The 19,880-nt window shown below is 37.8% G+C and overlaps 1 protein-coding gene and 1 pseudogene across 1 annotated transcript; both read right to left on the bottom strand.

The window, feature by feature from the left end:
- Positions 1-2,390: 2,390 nt before the first annotated feature.
- LOC138421245 (olfactory receptor 10AG1-like) lies at positions 2,391-3,250 on the bottom strand (annotated as a pseudogene).
- Positions 3,251-8,321: 5,071 nt separating this feature from the next.
- LOC138420604 (olfactory receptor 10AG1-like) lies at positions 8,322-9,290 on the bottom strand. The gene has a single exon (XM_069553913.1). The coding sequence runs from the start codon at positions 9,282-9,284 to the stop codon at positions 8,322-8,324; it is 963 nt and encodes a 320-aa protein (XP_069410014.1). The 5' UTR covers positions 9,285-9,290.
- Positions 9,291-19,880: the final 10,590 nt, after the last annotated feature.

Genomic DNA, 19,880 nt, shown 5'->3' with positions numbered 1-19,880 from the left:
TCTTATGAGTTACTTGACTGTGCAGTTAATTAATGCTTGCTATTAGCTCTAGCTTATACTCATTAATATAGAAAAGGTAATGTGTATCATATAATATAAGGGATCTAAATAGTCAAAGGTCTCTCAGTAAATATACAATAAATCTTAATGCAATAGAAATAATATTTGAATGAAAAAATTAACCATCAGTTCAGTTCAGTGGCTCAGTCATGTCCTACTCTTTGCGACTCCATGAATTGCAGCACACCAGGCCTCCCTGTCCATCACCAACTCCTGGAGTTCACTCAAACTCACATCCATCGAGTCCGTGATGCCACCCAGCCATCTCATCCTCTGTCATCCCCTTCTCTTCCTGCCCCTCGTTCCTCCCAGCATCAGAGTCTTTTCCAATGAGTCAACTCTTTGCATGAGGTGGCCAAAGTACTGGAGCTTCACCTTTAGCATCATTCCTTCCAAAGAAATCCCAGGACTGATCTCCTTCAGAATGGACTGGTTGGATCTCCTTGCAGTCCAAGGGACTCTCAAGAGTCTTCTCCAACACCACAGTTCAAAAGCATCAATTCTTCGGTGTTCAGCTTTCTTCACAGTCCAACTCTCACATCCATACATGACCACAGGAAAAACCATAGCTTTGACGAGATGGACCTTTGTTGGCAAAGTAATGTCTCTGCTTTTGAATATGCTATCTAGGTTGCTCATAACTTTTCTTCCAAGGAGTAAGCATCTTTTAATTTCACGGCTGCAATCAACATCTGCAGTGATTTCAGAGCCCAGAAAAATAAAGTCTGACACTGTTTCCACTGTTTCCCCATCTATTTGCCATGAAGTGATGAGACCAGATGCCATGATCTTCGTTTCTTCTGAGTGCTGAGCTTTAAGCCGACTTTTTCACTCTCCTCTTTCACTTTCATCAAGAGGCCTTTGAGTTCCTCTTCACTTTCTGCCATAAGGGTGGTGTCATCTGCATATCTGAGGTTATTGATATTTCTCCTGGCAATCTTGATTCCAGCTTGTGTTTCTTCCAGCCCAGCGTTTCTCATGATGAACTCTGCATATAAGTTAAAAAAGCAGGGTGACAATATACAGCCTTGACGTACTCCTTTTCCTATTTGGAACCAGTCTGTGGTTCCATGTCCAGTCCTAACTGTTGCTTCCTGACCTGCATACAGAGTTCTCAAGAGGCAGGTTAGGTGGTCTGGTATTCCCATCTCTTTCAGAATTTTCCCCAGTTTATTATTCAGCTGTTAAAAAGAGTGAAATGATTCCATTTGCAAGAACATGGATGGACCTAGATATTGTCATACTGAGTGTGGTCAGACATAGAAAGAGAAATATCATATTATATCATTTACTTGCAGAATCTGAAAAAAAAAAAGTGAGATGTGCACACTGCGGTATTTCAAATGGGTGTCCAAGAAGGACCTGCCTGTTGCAGAGGGAGTGCTGCTCAATGTTATGCAACAATGTAAATGGGGAATTGTCTGAAACAGAAAAGGTACATGTATTTGTATAATTGAATCACTTATTTTACACATGAAATGTGAACTTAGGGGACATCACTATTTCCATGGTGCTGTGATTCCTGCTTTCTTAAATTTCAAAAACAAAACTACTACTTTCTCCATCTAGATTGTCATCTTTGTCATCTCTATTATAATCATCGTCTTAGATTACATTACAGACTATACATAAAAGTGAATAAACATACTAAACATTTAATTAGAAGGAATGTATACATATAGACACTATGATAAAATGCATAAGTAACTAAACTGAGTAGATCATATTTACTACCTAGATGGTAAAGGAAGCAAATGGACTGAGAAGTGAAGCATAACTAGCTTCAAAACAGGAGCTATCATCGCCTTATACGTGTGTACAATTATAACTAAAACAACAACAGAGCATAATTGTCGAAAGAATTGCCAGCGGACGTATTCTCCAAATGAGTTGCTGATTGTGCTCATGTGCGTGTGTGTGCTCAGCTGTATCTGACTCTTTGTGACACTCTAGACTGTAGCCTTCTAAGCTCCTCTGTTCATGGAATTCTATAAGCAAGAAGACTGGAGTGAGTTGCTCTTTCCTATTCCAGGGGAACTTCCTAACCCAGGGATCGAACTCATGTCTCTTGCGTCTCCTGCTTTGGCAGGCAGATTTTTTACTACTGCAACATCTGAATGGAATTGGGAGGATACCTGTTAATGATTCTATTGACAGATGCTCATTTTCCTGATGAATATCAGTTCAAGGGTTTAAAAATTACACCACTTAGAGAAGGCTAAAAATATAGAGGATGAGGCAATGCACACTAATGTAGATGCAACTGTGAAAGCTTTGTGTAATTCTGAAACTGCTAACATTTTCTTCACATTAAAGTCACATATATTTATTTATAACACCGGAGTCACTATGGTGTAGAACAAGGAGAGCGTCGGTCAGTTCCTGCAGAGTGACTGGATTTGGGCCTTAAGCAGGTAGTGGCACAGACAGAAGAAAGCACAACAAACAAGTGATAAGAGCGTGTGGAGAAGGCTTTGGCTCTTGTGGCTGTTGGCAGCCTCAGAATAGTGCAGATGATGCTACTGCAAGAGGCAAGTATTAACATGAAAGGCACCATAGCAACCAGCAGAACCACTGCCTAGACTGACAGCTCGTGTGCAAAAGTGTCTCCGCAGGCCAGCTTCACAATGCGGGGTGCGTCACAGAAGTGGTTAATCTGGCTCGAACGACAGAAATGCAGAGTGAAAATCCAGCACGTTTGCCCTATCTGCACTGGGATTCCACTGACCCAGGAGCCCACAGCCAGCTGGAGGCACGTCTTTGGGGTCATGACCAGGGGATAGTGCAGAGGGTCACAGATGGCCACACAGCGGTCATAGGCCATCACCGCCAGGAGGAGGCACTCAGTGGTTCTGAGGCTAAGGAAGAAGCACATTTGGGCAGACAGGCCAGCATAGAAATGCTTCTGTCCTGAGTCCAAAGGTTCACCAGAATCCTAGGAAGGGGGACAGACATGTAACACATTTCCAGGGAGGAAAAATTTGCCAAGAAAAAAATACATGGGTTTCTGCAGAACTGGGTCAAGCCAAGTTATTATTAAGAGACTATTTCCAGCTAAAATAGTGATGTAAATTATGGAGAACACTCCAAGGGGTAACCCTTGGAGGTTTGGAAGGTCAGAAGACCCCAGGAGAACAAATTGTATGACTGTGCATGTGCTGTCTTCTGCTTCCATCTCTTCATATCTCATCTGTGGGAATGATTCAATCTGAAGTACCATTATTTCACTTTTTGAATTTGTTTCCTTATGTATAAACAGGATTTCATGTCCTCTTATTTTTCCAGTTCCCTAAAGAAACAAAACCTATTACTAATAAGACCTGTGAAAGTGTAGTGAAGTGTATTCTTCATTAATATTAAATATATTTTTAAGAAAATATATCTCTAATTTTCTTGAAGAGATCTCTAGTCTTTCCCATTCTATTGTTTTCCTCTATTTCTTTGCATTGATCACTGAGGAAGTCTTCCTTTAGTTTTAATTTAAATTTATTTTAATTGGAGGCTAATTACTTTACAGTATTGTGTTGGTTTTGCCATACATCAGCATGAATCTGACATGGGTGTACACGTGTTCCCCATTCTTATCTCTCCTTGCTATTCTTTGGAATTCTGCATTCAAATGGGTATATCTTTCCATTTCTCCTTTGCTTTTCACTTCTCTTCTTTTCACAGCTATTTGTAAGGTCTCCCCAGACAGCCATTTTGCTTTTTTGCATTTCTTTTTCTTGGGGATGGTCTTGATTCCTGTCTCCTGTACAATGTCACGAACCTCCATCCGTAGTTCATCAGGCACTCTGTCAGATCTAGTCCCTTAAATCTATTTCTCACTTCCACTGTATAGTCATAAGGGATTTGATTTAGGTCATACCTGAATGGTCTAGTGGTTTTCCCTACTTTCTTCAGTTTAAGTCTGAATTTGGCAATAAGGAGCTCATGATCTGAGCCACAGTCATCTCCCAGTCTTGTTTTTGCTGACTGTATAGAGCTTCTCCATCTTTGGCTGCAAAGAATATAATCAATCTGATTTCAGTGTTGACCATCTGGTGATGTCCATATGTAGAGTTTTCTCCTGTGTTGTTGGAAGAGGGTGTTGGCTATGACCAGTGCATTCTCTTGGCAAAACTCTATTAGCCTTTGCCTTGCTTCATTCTGTACTCCAAGGCCAAATTTGCCTGTTACTCCAGGTGTTTCTTGACTTCCTACTTTTGCATTCCAGTCCTGCATAATGAAAAGGGCATCTTTTTTGGGTGTTAGTTCTAGAAGGTCTTGTAGTTCTTCTTAGAACCGTTCAAATTCAGCTTCTTCGGCATTATTGTTCAGGGCATAGACTTGGATTACCATGATATTGAATGGTTTGCCTTGGAAATGAACAGAGATCATTCTGTCATTTTTGAGATTGCATCCAAGTACTGGATTTCGGACTCTTTTGTTGACTATGATGGCTACTCCATTTCTTCTAAATATTCAGTGGTTTGCTAATGTTTACATATACTTTCAGTATGGAAATCCAATATATGAGGCAGTTATTAATTGATTCTCTGTTTTGTCAAGTATGTTGGCTGTCACAGAATAATGACCCTCAAAGACACATTTTATAAGGAAGGCTGAGTGCCAAAGAATTGATGCTTTTAAACTGGGGTGTTGGAGAAGACTCTTGAGAGTCCCTTGGACTGCAAGAAGATCAAACCAGTCAATCCTAAAGGAAATCAGTCCTGAATATTCATTGGAGGGACTGATGCTGAAGCTAAAGCTCCAATACTTTGGCCACCTGATGCGAAGAGCCGATGCTGGGAAAGATTGAAGGCAGGGCGACAAGGGTACGACAGAGGATGAGATGGTTGGATGGCATCACCGATTCTATGGACATGAGTTTGAACAAGCTCCAGGAGACGGTGAAAGACAGGGAAACCTGGCGTGCTGCAGTCTGTAGACTCACAAAAAGTCGGGCACAACTGAGCGACTGAATAGCAACAACAACAACAACAACAAAAATATATAAATAAATAAATAACAATCTTGTGTGTGCATGCTAAGTCACTTCAGTTGTGTCTGGTTGTGCCACCCTATGTACTGTACATAGCCAGGCCCCTCTATCTGTGGGATTTTCCTGGCAAGAATACTGGAATGGGTTGCCATGCCCTTCTCCAAGATATCTTCCCAATCCAGGGATCAACCCACGTCTCCTGCAGCTCCTGCAGTTCAGTCAGATTCTTCAGTCAGCCACTGGGGAAGGCCGTATATGACAAACTTAAGCATGATGACTATAATTAGTTCAATGAATCCACCTAGAAACCTTTGCATCTGTGTTATTGCATGCACATACACAAGCTCTTTTTATCTGTGTATCTATCATCTATCTAAATGCTTTAAACACAAAATATAAATGCACAGACATAAATATGTATATCTTTTGTGTGTAAAGCTTATTATGGTAAAGCTCAATCATCTTCCTTTTTGAAATTTCAACATCTCTCTAGAAGTTTGTTTCATAATTTATATTTTTTTCCAACTTTTCCCTTAGACCATATGTTCACTTCTCTTTATCTTCGCATTCTATTATTCTATTTCCATATATGTTCTCTGTACTAATTATATGATAGTGAACTAAGCTTACATGCTTTCATGTCACAGCTAAAGAAATAGTTTATCGATATAAAGGTTACATATAGCAAAACAGTATTCCAAGGAGCAATTATACATATGATACCTATATAAATATAAATACACAGATACCTTTAAAAGAAGGAAAGAAAGAGAAGATGTTTTCCATTGTTTCCTGAATATTCTTTTCCAGCAGAGAATCCAAGCTATTAATACAATCCAGATGCACAATGAGGCATATTCACTTTTCACTTTCCCCGAATCAGGCTATTAATCTCGGAAAGACTTTGCACATATTATTGACCTTCCCACTCTTCCTTGTCAGTTGACTTCAGTCCACAAGAGCAATATTCTCCTAAGGTACACACACAGACACACACAGACAAGCATGCATACTTACATAAATGAGTATCTGTTTTAGTGTTTCTAAATAATAAAATTGTGTGTGCTTAGTTTCTCAGAATTATAAGTGACTTGTTCTGGGAATAGTACGATGCAAAGTAGTAATGAAAGATTATTGTGCTGATAAAGATATTTATAATTTACAAAGCACTGGTGGTATTTGCACACATTCATTTTGTTTGAAAAACAAGTGATAAAGATACAGATTTTTGGCAACTTATTACCACTGAATGTGGTAACTAGTTTAGATATGGTTTGTTAGTTGCCAAGCCAAAGTGAAGATAATTTTTGAAGCTGTCCACTGACATTTTTAGCTTGTGAAACTTCAGTATCTACCCAAACAAGTCAAATGCCCCAAGATATCACTCTTATTGCCCTTTCTCTACAAAGGAGAGAGATCCAGTCATATCTGCTCAATATATCAATATTTTTAAATGTTGCCCCTCCATTAGTTATCTCTTCTCTCCAAAAAAATTTTTTTTTTTAATTAGGCAGGAGGGAGAGAAAAAAGAGAGGATTTCTTAATTTCTGTCTCAATCTTTTCAACATATGATAGTTTCAGGATTTATCCAAATTCTGCCTAGGAATTTTCCTGGAATTTTGTTGTTGCTGTTATTATAGTTCTCTTTCTTTTAACCTCCCCTGGATTCAATTGTTTCCATTAGATTTTACTAGGTTATGACGGCTGTAATTATCTGAGAATCTTGGTGATTCATTGTTTGCTTGGTTCTCAATAACAGTTGGTTTTTCCTTCTTCACTTTATTATCAGAATTGGTCACACGTCATCTAGTTGTTTTCTCCCAAGGAGAATGTGGTACTGCACCTCCCTGTCCATCTGGAAATAGCCAGCTCCATATAAGTGTGACAAAACTGACATTTATTTTTATGAGAATAAACTTTAAAAGCAATGATTCAAGCTTCATCATATTTTTTAACTTTGAGTAATGGTGACAGGTCATATTTCTGTGATCTGTTGCTTGTCTGTATAAAGGACTATTACATATACATGGAAGTTTGAAAAATATGTAAATACAGAAATAGCACACACAACTAATAATTGTGATTTTCCTTGTCCAGAATGAATGCAAATATATTGTTTGTTATTTTGATTACCTGAATAGCACAAGCTTATTGTAAATCCCATGGATGGAGGAGCCTGGTAGGCTGCAGTCCACGGGGTCGCTAAGAGTCGACATGACTGAGCGACTTCACTTTCACTTTTCACTTTCATGCATTGGGGAAGGAAATGGCAACTCACTCCAGTGTTCTTGCCTGGAGAATCCCAGAGACTGAGGAGCCTAGTGGGCTGCCTTCTATGGGGTCGCACAGAGTCGAACATGACTGAAGTGACTTAGCAGCAGCAGCAGCAGCAGCAGCAGCATGTAATACAGTGCAGAATTTCAATAAAACAAAGGGAAAAATAGAATGATTTACTCTGTGATTTCCATAATTAACAACGATGATTACTTTAGTATTGACAGTTTCTAACATGTGTATATTTGCAAGGTTTAATGTGTACAATACTTGTGCTTTTATAGTAGATACTTACTTTTATAAAAATTTAAATCCTTTCCCTTTTCCCCTAACTTTCCTATCTCCATTATAATCTCTAGGAAAATATATTAAAAACCCATGACTTATGAATATTCCCATCACTTTTTCCAAGCTCATTATTCAATGTAAAGATTTCAATAATATATTTTGTTTTACCCACTCAACAAATCACATTATGAATTTAAGCTGATATACACATAAATGATGCCTAATAATTGCTAATATCATTGTAAAACATCATTTATTAAACTACATTCCAAAAGAGAGGTACTTTTCACTCGAAGACATTATTTCTCTGTAGAATAGCTGCTAGGCCAAACTATACGTGATATTTTAATTAATGCCCATTACTAACTTGGTTTAAAAAATTTGTGTAACAACTCTATGGAACTGAATACTATGCTTTCCAATAAGTGATATAACTGAGTCTGTATTACAACTGGGCCTATTGTAGCAATTCTTGTCTAAAGTTCTTACTACAAGAGAACATTTCACAATAAGGTTAGAGAATTCCCAAGCAAATGATTTGCTATTTGTTGACCCATACACAACTGTATAACTGGAGACAGAAAGGTTTCTGTGTCACAAGTAATTTTTATTTTGGTAATAACTACCACTTTATAGACAGATAAATTGAGTTTAAGATAGATATCTATTGAAAATTTATAACACATATATAAGAAATCAAGTTCTGAAATACAGGTCACTTTTTCAAGGAACTAAGGTATTTGCATGGCCATTTTCTCAGTGCCATCATGACATCCTTGTTCCTTAGACTGTATATCATGGGGTTAAACACAGGCGTCACAATCGTGTAGAAGAGAGAAAGCACTTTGTCAGTTCCTGCTGAGCCTTGGGTCTTGGGTCTTAAATATGTGACAAGGCCTGATCCGAAGAACAATGCCGCAACCATAAGATGAGAGGAGCAGGTGGAAAAGGCTTTGCCCCGACTTGTGGCTGATGGCAACTTAAGGATTGTGGAGATGATTTTGCCATAAGAGACAAGTATCAACAGACATGGAGCCAAAACAAACAGCGCAGCAACTGTGAAGACCAACATTTCATTCAGAGAAGTGTCCCCACAGGCCAGCTTGAGTATGGGAGGGATGTCACAGAAGAAGTGATTGATGAGGTTAGAACCACAGAAGGGCAGAGAGAAAATCTGGCCTGTCTGGCCTATTTGGACTGGGATTCCACTGATCCAGGAGCCAGCCACTAGCTGGATACACACCTTGTAGTTCATGACTAGAGGATAGTGCAGAGGGCTACAGATGGCCACATAGCGATCATAGGCCATCACGGCCAGAAGGAAGCACTCAGTGGCCCCAAGTATAAGAATGAAGCACATTTGTGTGGCACAAGCAACTAGAGAAATCTTTCTTCTTTGTGTCCAAAGACTCGTGAGCATTCTGGGGAGTGTAACAGACACATAGCAGATTTCCAAAAGGGAAAAATTGCCAAGGAAAAAATACATGGGGGTCTGGAGACCAGAGTCTAGTTTTGTTATCAGAAATATGATGCCATTGCCCATCAAGATAATTATATAGATGAGTAAGAACAGTCCAAATAAAAACCCCTGGAGATGAGGAACATCAGCAAAGTCCAGGAGAACAAACTCCATCAGTTTAGTGAGATTACCTTCTGGTCCTTTTTCTTGGTGTTCCATCTGTGAGAAAGGGTAAATGTATTACCTGTTTTTTATTTTTACCATCAGGGATCAGTGCCTGTTTTATAAATTGTATCAGGATATCCAGGTTGATTTTCATGATCAGTGCAATTGTTTCTAATTTAAGAATTGTATTATTTCTTCTTTCCCCTTTCTCAGTTTATAATCCATGTGTTATCACCGTACACTCTCCGTTGAAATATCTTTTAAGGCATTCTTTCCGAATACAGTCCAAAGTCAAAAAATTTAAGAGGGTTAGTTGTTCAGTCGTGTCTGACTCTCTGATCCCATGGATTGTAGCCCATCAAACTCCTCTGTCCATGAGATTTCCTAGGCAAGAATACCGGAGTGGGTTGTCATTCCCTTCTCCAGAGGATCCTCCCAACCTAGGGATCAAACCCAGGTCTCCCACATTGCAGGAGGATTCTTTATCATCTGAGCCACCAGGGAAGCCCAAATGCCCTGATCAGCACAGACACTGGACAAACTGATAGTTATTGAAGATAGACCCACAGTGTTGCGATGTGATCTCAGTCTGAAATACTTACATTATTTTGCGGCCATGTTTCACAGTTTGTGGGATCTTAATACCCCAACCAGAGATTGAACCTCAGACTCACAGCAGTGAAAGTACAGAGTCCTAATCATTGGACTGCTAGGGAATTCCCTCAAATATTTACATTTTTTGACAATTTTATTGTATTTCTCTATGACTTTACATACTTCAGTAGAACTATTAATATAACAGAAATTATCTTGCTTATATATTTTCAGCTACATATTTCAACTCTTTATTTCCCTCCCATCACTTGAGGATCTTGATCATACTTGTTCTTATATACAATTCACATTTTTAGACAGTTTACAAAAAATATGAGAGAATATTTTATTGTATTGTGCATAGGGGAATAAAATACATATATTTCAGTAAGATGATATGTGGGGGCTATCAGAGGGTTTTATTCTGGAAAAGTTGTGTGGGAATAGACATAGAGAGAAGCAATTAAGAGGATCACTTTGGGAAAAGAGGGGTCACCTGGAATGTGTTCACTAGCTGTGTAAGGTAATTTTTGTTATGCTTTACCCCATGTTCTGTGTGTATCTCTGATATCTTTGTTGTTCCTCAAATAACAATAATAATAATAATTCAGATAACAGTTTCTAAACTCACTTTTCTTGAGCTAGCATATTGAGATTTAGCAATGATGGATACATTGCTCATTTGCACATTGATTTTGTGATTGCAAATCAGTGCCTATTTTTTAAATCATACTTAAGTCTGAATCCTAACTCCATTATTTATCATCTGTTATATTAAGTAATTGTTTAAATTTTCTGTTTGCTTTCTTATTTGAAATAATTAAATATGATGTTATTGATAAAATTACCCACCACTTTTAATATGTATAAGTCATGGTCCTATAATTATAATTATTAATATGGTATAATGTTCTTAGATCTTTAGTTGCCAGGGTTGTACCACACTCCTTAGAAAAACTGTTTTTGGTAGAGTTATTGAGTTACTCATTGATGATTACTTTTTCCCACTTTTTCCTTTCATCAGAGTAGGGTACGGTCTTACCTAAACAAGGAATCAGACTCCTCTAGTACAGAATCTAAGAGCACACACTCAGTTTCAGGACTGATTCTGCATTGCACCATTGTTAAAATCACTGCCTCCTTAAATATTACACTCCAGGCATCACTTGACTCAACATGAGTCCCAGCCCTGCTTCTCATTTCCCAACCCTTTATGTTTCAAGTTTTTCCCTGCAAGCATAATCTAAATATAGTGTCATGGACAAAAAATACAGTCCTGACAAGATGGTCTGCAATTGAGTTATGGCTTCACCTGCCAGCTGGGTGACAATGCGGATTGCTTAAACTTCCTGTGCCGTAGTTCACTTGGTTGCAAAACTGAGTTAACAGTTGTGCCAACAGTTAGGATTGCTACATGAATTAATTCATTGGATACAATAAAGCAACTTGAAGTTGTTTTGGCATTCATAGAAAGTCTATTTGAAAGCTAGCTATTATTGTTTTTATTAAAAGCTAAATTTTATTCTTCTAAATTTCACTCTCTGCTTTAACAGTATGGAAAACTGCTCTCTAATTTACCTTGGCTTGGCATCACACAGTTAATGTGGGAATGAAATAAGATATTAAAGCAATCATCACAGTGTTATAAAAACCCCAGACTTTTAGATGTGAATTCTCCATGGATTTTCTGCCAGTAATTTAATATTATCACCTCCACTCTGTAGATCTAATAAGCAGAGCACACATGACTTTGTAGCACGTAGTGTAGCAATTTGGCTCATTCCTTTCATACACCGCTTTTCTTTCCCACTGTTTCATGATCTAGGATCTAAGGACTGAGAACTAGGAAAGTAGCTCTAGTTTTCCTGCTTAGAAGCAATATAGATCTTAGAAAATGCTTGTTTACTTAATATATTGTTTATAATTTGATTCTGAAATTGAGTGAAGGAAGAGACACTTTTAATTTAAAATTGTCAACTTAAAAGAGAGGAAAAATTAATACACAAAAGAATAGAATTGCAATCTTTATCATTTTTATGAACAAAAGCATTTAGCATTTCACTCATTACCTGCATAAACTTATTTCCAGTGCTCTATAAAATATAATTTCTAATTGTACAGATGTGACATTTTGGTGATGAAATCTTGTATAACATGAAATAGGTAAGATTTGAGTTTGAATTTCTCAGGAGTAAAACAAGATATACTTCAAGGATGTTTGTATATTTGATAAAAATTGGTAACTCAATCCTTGAAAATAATTTTAAAACACTGTTGAAACTAAAGCTATCTTTATTATTTTATAAGTTCTGAATTCTATAATTTTTTTCAAAATAATTGTTCTTTGACTTCCAATGGTTAAAACTTTATGTATTACTTTATTTTAAATCTCTTATTATAATATCAAACTGAATAGACATATGTAACCTTTTTTGTTACAATATGTGGGTTCAAATGAAGTTTTCTTTAATAATATCTATACCTAGACTTAAGCTATTACATTTTTTGGCATTTCGAAGTGACTTAATACCATTATTTATTATAATTATTTGATTGTAAATTGTATTTAATAGAATAAGAAATATATAGAAGTTGCTTTAATGAACAAAAACATTTGCTACCATGTGTAAAATTAATAATTTACACATTAAAAACCTGTGTACATGATCCATTTTAAATTTAAAATAAGAAGTAAGCCTTACTATCATTTTCATATTTACCTTTCTTACTTGAAATATTGCTGATTTTCCTCACTAGAGAAAATATTTACTGGAAGTGGAATTACTTGTTTCATCAAAGTATTCAACTGGCCTTTAAATATTCTGTTCTTTCTAAAGATAAAGTACTCTTAAATAAAAGTAGTTATCTCTACCCAAGGGATCACTGCCACCTGGGACATTTAAATTTCTAATTAAAATCATCACTTTTTGAATTCTCTGATTTGTTGTATTTTTAAAAAAAAATTTTCCCCAGAAAGCTCTCACTCTACTCAGAATATTTTTTTCTTCAGCTTCTCTAGGGAGTAGAGGACACAGTGCATTTTATTTCTCAGATGTGAACAGGGTGCTAAGTATTATTATTTGTGGGCTTCCCAGGCAGTAGGGTTAGTAAACAATTGGCCTGTCAATGCAAGAGATACAAGAGGCCAATGCAAAGAGGCCAATGCAGGAGATACAAGAGACACAGGTTTGATCCCTGGCTCATGAAACTCACGTGGAGTAGGAAATAGCAACCCACTCTAGAATCCTTGCCTGGAGAATTACATGGACAGAGGAGTCTGGTGGGCTACAGAGTCAGATACAGCTGAACACACACACATACACACAAACACACACACACACACACACACAAATATTATTTGGGTCGATCAAATAGACACGGGTCCAATTCTTACCTTAACTGTTATGAATGCATTATGCAGAGCCTCTGTATGATATATTCCTTGGTTCCCAGTTAGAGGACAGATCTGGTTAGTAGTTTTAATACATATTCTGATGGCAAATATTTTTATGTGCAAAATTAGTGTGTTATTGACTTCTTAAGCAACCTGAGATTTAGCTGATGAATGTATTAAACATACATCAAAATTTAAAAATTTAACCCAAGGTTAATTGTTGTAGGAGAAAATTCTTCCTCTCTTTTGCAGCCTACCACCAATTTTCCCCAAATTTATTTTACATCTTCAAGATGTGAATACTTTCAGCCTCTAGTTACAATAAAAAGACAATCTGGAATAAGTCCAGCTGAGATTATGGGAAAGATGCTAAGCAAAAATTTTGTGAGTTATACGTTTCAAATGTGGAGAAATTTCTCCAACATAAAGATTGTTTAAAAATCTTGGCTTACAGTCAGTTTCTCATGACCCCCCCAAATTGGATATTGTTCCCTAGTAAATAGTGATTTCTCAAGGTCTATGATTAGGAAGAGAAAATATTTACAAGAGAGGGAGCACATAGAATAATGTGACAGTGGGAGTGATTTGGAAAGTTAATTAAAAAGTATCAGGAGCCTTGTGGCAAAGATCATGAGTAGTGGGTGGTGGGGCAGGCTTTACATGGGGACCAGATGTGATAAAGGACAGAAAGGGAGAGGCCAGCCAGGCCTGAGCTCCTGCCGGGACTCATCCAAGAAATAGCAAGTGCTGGAAAGGAGTTATCTGTTGATCAGCAGAGTGCAGTATTATGCATGGGCTTCCAGGATGGCTCAGTGGCGAAGAATCTGCCTACCCAGTGAGGAGAGGTCAGGGGAGCCCGGAGGGCTATCGTCCATGGGGTCACAAAGAGTCCAACACAGCTGAGCAACTGAGCACAGCTCAGTGCAGTATCATGCATAAATAAAGAAGCCTTCTGCTGGAATAGAATAGAAATTCCAGAAAAGGCTCAAATATACATGAAAAGTTGCCATTGACTAAAAATAGCCTACCAAATTGGTAAGGAATGGACTTTTAAAATAACTGTCATTCAGACAACTGGGCACCCATAGAGGGGAAGAAAGAAAAAGAAAGAAAAAAAAAACCAGTATATGTATTTTTGATAACTATCCCACAGGAGAATAAACTCCAAATGATACATTTTAGAGTGAAATGATTGAAGTATTCTAAGAAATGGGTTTTATAATTTTGGAGTAAGGAAAGTTTAACTCATTAAAATTTAGAATGCAGGACACACACACACACACACACACACTGTGTAAAAATAGATGATTCTAGATGCTAAAAAGAAGCAAGCTCCATTAAATATCAAATATAATTAATATAACAGAAAAGCTTGCTACAACTGATTTCAAATAAAGTGATCTTGGCTCCTTCTTTAATACAGAGGAAAAGTCCAAAGTATAAACTAAAAAAATGAGTAAAACAGATGAACTACCAATTCACAGAAGAAAATTATTCTTTCAACATACAGACAACAGCTCCATTTGTAAAAAAAGAAAAAAATTGTAATCTGAACAATGATAAGGTATTAAAAAATCTGAGACATTTTCCTATGCACTGTGTATGTGTGGAGAGGAATATCCAATCAACTAATATCACAATTCTGCTCACCCTTTGAATTAATCAGTAAGCATGCGCACATACTAAGATATGTAGTAACACTGCAACAAATTTGTGGCTTGAAAATGTGTGAATATTTTATGATTTAATGAGCCTTGATTTTGATATTGTCATCTATTCTTTTTTCTCCCATGGTTATATGAGACCTTCAAAATATATTCAATTATTTATCAAAAATTTCTAGTGCTTGAAACTAGACTGGCTTGTTGTGACCCAGTGCCTCTTAACCACAAATGAAAGTTATTTTTCGGTGTTGTTGTTTTAGAGATTGGAAAATTAAACTTGGCTTTAAGTATGTCCTTTTATAAAGATGTTGATTTATTTTTCAAAGCAATTCAGTGGCATCATCAGTCTTGAAACATATTTTTGGTGCTTGATTACTACTTTTTTATGATAAAAGCTAATTCATTTTTTTGAATTAGTCTCAGAAAAAAATAGAAGCATAGCCGAAAATAAGAAAGAGTATTATGCTTTTTTCCATGATAGAATGTGCTCATTAAGTAAAATTTAAGAAATAGAGGGAATTATGTATATACATATGATACATGGTGTTCTAAATATGGCTTTTTAGCTTAACAAAAGGGATATGTACAGTTTGATTATGATTTGGTTTGCTTAAAAATATGCTTAATACATGTTGCATGTAATTACATTTTATTCATTTCTATAACTTCTTGGTTTTCCTCTGTGTGAAATTATCATAATTACATACAATTCTAGTTTGACAAAAATTTGACATTATGAATGATGGGAAATGAACATTCTCAGATATGTCCCTTGGCACACGTGTGCACACATTTCCTCTGGAACATGGCTAAGGGTAAGATTTTCTTGATGAAGGCAAGCTGTGTGCTAATATAGTGTACAATTCATACAGCAGCATCAGGGGAGAGCTTTCATTCCTCCACACCCTTTACATATGTGATAGAGTGAGTCTTTTTGTTTGTTTTATTTCATCCTTGTAATGAATGTGTCATAGATTTCATTTGGTTTTAATCTGGTTTTAATTTGCATTTACCAGTTACTAATGAGTTATTTGCTTATTTTTCTGGGCATTTAGATTATTCTCTTTTGAAATGCATCTTTAAGTCTGTTGTCAATTTTTCTCCTGAATTTTCTATGCCTTTGATTTAGAGCACTCCTTTAATGATAAGAGCAGTTCTCCTGGGTTTCCTTACCCTACTGCTCTCCACCCGGATGCCCACAGCCTGCTTTCCCAATCAAATCTCTTGCTTTGTCAGCACATGTGGCTCCTCGGACAATTCATTTCCGAGTGTTAGACAAGAGCCCAGTTTTGGGCCCTGGAAGGGGTCCGCCTTCCTGCAACAAATGGCGACTCAGGAGGGACTCTTCTTTGCTGAGACTGACATCCTGACCTCTTGGGGTACTCAGGGGCCAGCTTGCCTGTCAATAGACCCGGCCCAGGGGCTGCAACTGGGACCCTTTTGTCCCTGGTCTCCTCCTGATGCGGACAACTGGCCAGAGTGCCCCGACCGGTAAGGAACAAGAGACTTTATTGACCTCTCTCCCATTCCCTCTCTCTTTCTTCTTCTTAACCCTTCCTATCCTTCCCAGTTTTTCTAGTCCCCTGGTCCTGGACGCAGGAATCTGGTCAAAGGGCCCTCATCCTGAGCTGAGAATCGGAGAATGATCACCTCCTCTTGGCAGAGAACTCAAATTCTGGTTCTGGTCTGGTTTGACTTCTGGTAGGGCTGAGTTCCAGTCCTCCCTTCCCTGGAGGCCCAGGGAAAAGTACCATAATGCCTGAGTATCTGTAGGTGGCTGGAGACCTCTGTAAGGCCACCCCACTTGCCCCCTTCTTTCAACCTGGCTTCCTTTCCTCCCTTGAAATCTTTGATGTTAGTACTTGGATCTGAAGTTCTGTGTCTCGATAGGAGGTTTTCTGAGAGACTGTATTCTTGTATTTAAGGGCTTCCCTGGTGGTGCAGAGGTTAAAGCATCTGCCTGCAATGTGGGAGACCTGGGTTCGATCCCTGGGTCGGGAAGATCCCCTGGAGAAGGAAATGGCAACCCACTCCAGTGTTCTTGCCTGGAGAATCTCATGGACAGAGGAGCTTGGTGGGAGCTTGGTGGGCTAGAGTCCACGGGTCGCAAAGAGTAGGACATGACTGAGCGACTTCACTTTCACTTTAACGATAGTGTATTTAAACATTTTATATTAAAAAATTTTACTCTGAATAGCAGCATTTCTTATTTTTTTAAATATAAATTTATTTATTTTAATTGGAGGCTAATTACTTTATAAGATTGTATTGGTTTTGCCATACAGCAACATGAATCCACCACAGGGATACATGTGTTTCCCATCCTGAACCCTCCTCCATCCTCCCTCCCCAAGCAGCATTACTTAGTCCAGGAAATTCAACCAATTAATGTTTACATTATGACTAATAATTTTGTCAAAATCACTTTTCTTGCACCAACATCATGAAGTTAATAAACATTATCTTGAAAAAGACTTGTTATGCATTTTTACTTATGTTTACAAATTATCTGAGATTATATTTTAAAATAAACTTTGTGAAGTGTGGGTCAAGCTCTCTTTTTTGTACCTATATATATATATTTAATTCATATAATTTTTTTATTTTTATTTTTTTTAATTTTAAAATCTTTAATTCTTACATGCGTTCCCAAACATGAACCCCCCTCCCACCTCCCTCCCCAGAACACCTCTCTGGGTCATCCCCATGCACCAGCCCCAAGCATGCTGTATCCTGCGTCAGACATAGACTGGCAATTCGATTCTTACATGATAGTATACATGTTAGAATGCCATTCTCCCAAATCATCCCACCCTCTCCCTCTCCCTCTGAGTCCAAAAGTCCGTTATACACATCTGCGTCTTTTTTGCTGTCTTGCATACAGCGTCGTCATTGCCATCTTTCTAAATTCCATATATATGTGTTAATATACTTTATTGGTGTTTTTATTTCTGGCTTACTTCACTCTGTATAATCAGCTCCAGTTTCATCCATCTCATCAGAACTGATTCAAATGAATTCTTTTTAACGGCTGAGTAATACTCCATTGTGTATATGTACCACAGCTTTCTTTTCCACATTTTCTGCTGTATGAACTTTTGCTTATTTAAGTGTGCCCATGTTCTATAGTCAATCAACAAGTATTCTCTAAAGCTTTCCATATGCAGTAATCTTTGCTAGCTGAAATCTTTTGGTTTTAAGTAAATTATAACAATATAGAGGGAGAAAACCTAGGATATACATTATGAATTTTGGATAAAAATATTGGGAGGCCAACTGCGAGATAAAATATACTATATTGTTCTTGTACTTTTGCCACCTGATGCACAGAGCCAACTCAATGTAAAAGACCCTGATGTTAGTAAAGATGAAGGCAAAAAGGAGAAGGAGACAGCAGAGGATGAGATGGTTGGATATTAATAGTGTCGCTGACTCAGTGGACATGAATCTGAGCAAATTCCAAGACATAGTGGAGGACTGAGGAGCCTGACATGCTATATGGTCCATGAAGACACAAAGAGTCGGACATGAATTACCGACTGAACAACAACAAATCAAATAAGCAGTGAATTTTTCCTGACAGAGACTAGTCCATTAAATGTGAGATCAGGAAAAAAATTTATTTCTTATAAATACAAACACTAGGGAGATAATCCTGATATCACAAAGTCAAGCATAAAATGGCAGGATCACGAGGACAATCAATTTATACTAATGCAGGAAGCAAAATTCCATATAATGTCTGATTAAGACAACAGCAGAACTAAGTGGGGGAAAAGATCACTAGCTCAAAGCAGTGGCTAAGACTTTAAACATTAAGGCAGTCATTTTCTCAAGGCTACCATGACAGCCTTATTCCTCAGAGTATATATAATGGGATTAAACATCAGGGTAACATGGTTTAGAAAGAAGAGAGGAAAGATCTTTCCTGTAAAAATATTTGGAATCATGTCATGAATATGTAATGGTTCTGGGTTTACAAAATAAAGGCACAACTATGGGGCTTCCCAGGTGGCGCCAATGGTAAAGAACCTACCTGCCAAGGCAGGAGACATAAGAGACGCAGGTTCGACCCCTGCGTAGGGAAGATCCCTGGGAGAAGGGCACAGCAACCCATTCCAGGGTTCTTGCCTGGAGAATCCCATGGACAGAGGAGCCTGGTGGGCTATGGTCTACAAAGTTGCAGAGAGTCAGACAATACCGAAGCAACTTAGCACACACGTATGTTGTGAGGTGAACAGGTGGAGAAAACGTTGGCTCATTCCATTGCTGATGGCAAACATGGGATGGAGAAGTGATTTTGCTGTAGGAACCAGGTATCAGCTGAAGAGGGATCATGACCAACAGTATCCTAATGGCACAACCATAGGCAGTGACACCTCATTCAGAAACGCATCGCCACAGCCCAGCTCGTAGGGCGATCCAAAACAGGACAGAGGGAAAAGCTGGCAAGTCTGCCTTATCCTGACGGCAACACCACTGATTCAAGAGCAAGAGTCACTAGTGGAATCCAGAGCTCCTGGTTTATAACTAGAGGAAGTTGTGAAAGTTACAGTTGGCCACATGGCAGTCACGGGTCATAACTGTCAAGACCAAGCATTCTATGTGGCCAGGAACAGAAATAAAAGATAACTTTGTAGTGCATGCGGTATATATGCATATATATATATATATATATATATATATATATATACATTCTGATTGAAGGTTTATGGATATTCTAGAAAGAGAGACAGATACATAACAGATTTCCAGGAAGGAAAAGTTAACTGAGGAAAATACACATGGGAATTTGAGAGCCTGGTCAACTCTGATTATGGGAATATTGATGTTGCTTCTCACCAGGATAATCACATAAAAAAGAAAATGTCACAAAAAGAAACATTCAGACACTGGGAATACAGAAAAATCCACAGAGGACTAATGCTATCGCTGAAGTGAGATACACTTCTGGGTTGTGTGTGTGTTTCCTGTTCTCTCTGTGCAGAGCGTGAAATC

The sequence above is a fragment of the Ovis canadensis genome, chromosome 15 (assembly GCF_042477335.2).
Source record: "Ovis canadensis isolate MfBH-ARS-UI-01 breed Bighorn chromosome 15, ARS-UI_OviCan_v2, whole genome shotgun sequence".
NCBI classification, from domain to species: domain Eukaryota; kingdom Metazoa; phylum Chordata; class Mammalia; order Artiodactyla; family Bovidae; genus Ovis; species Ovis canadensis.
Note: the sequence above shows the minus strand (reverse complement) of the source record. Positions and strands in the feature narration are given on the sequence as shown.

Coding starts and splice junctions, on each gene's coding strand:
- LOC138420604 (XM_069553913.1), bottom strand. CDS start 9,284: ATGGAACACCAAGAAAAAGGACCAGAAGGTAATCTCACTAAACTGATG.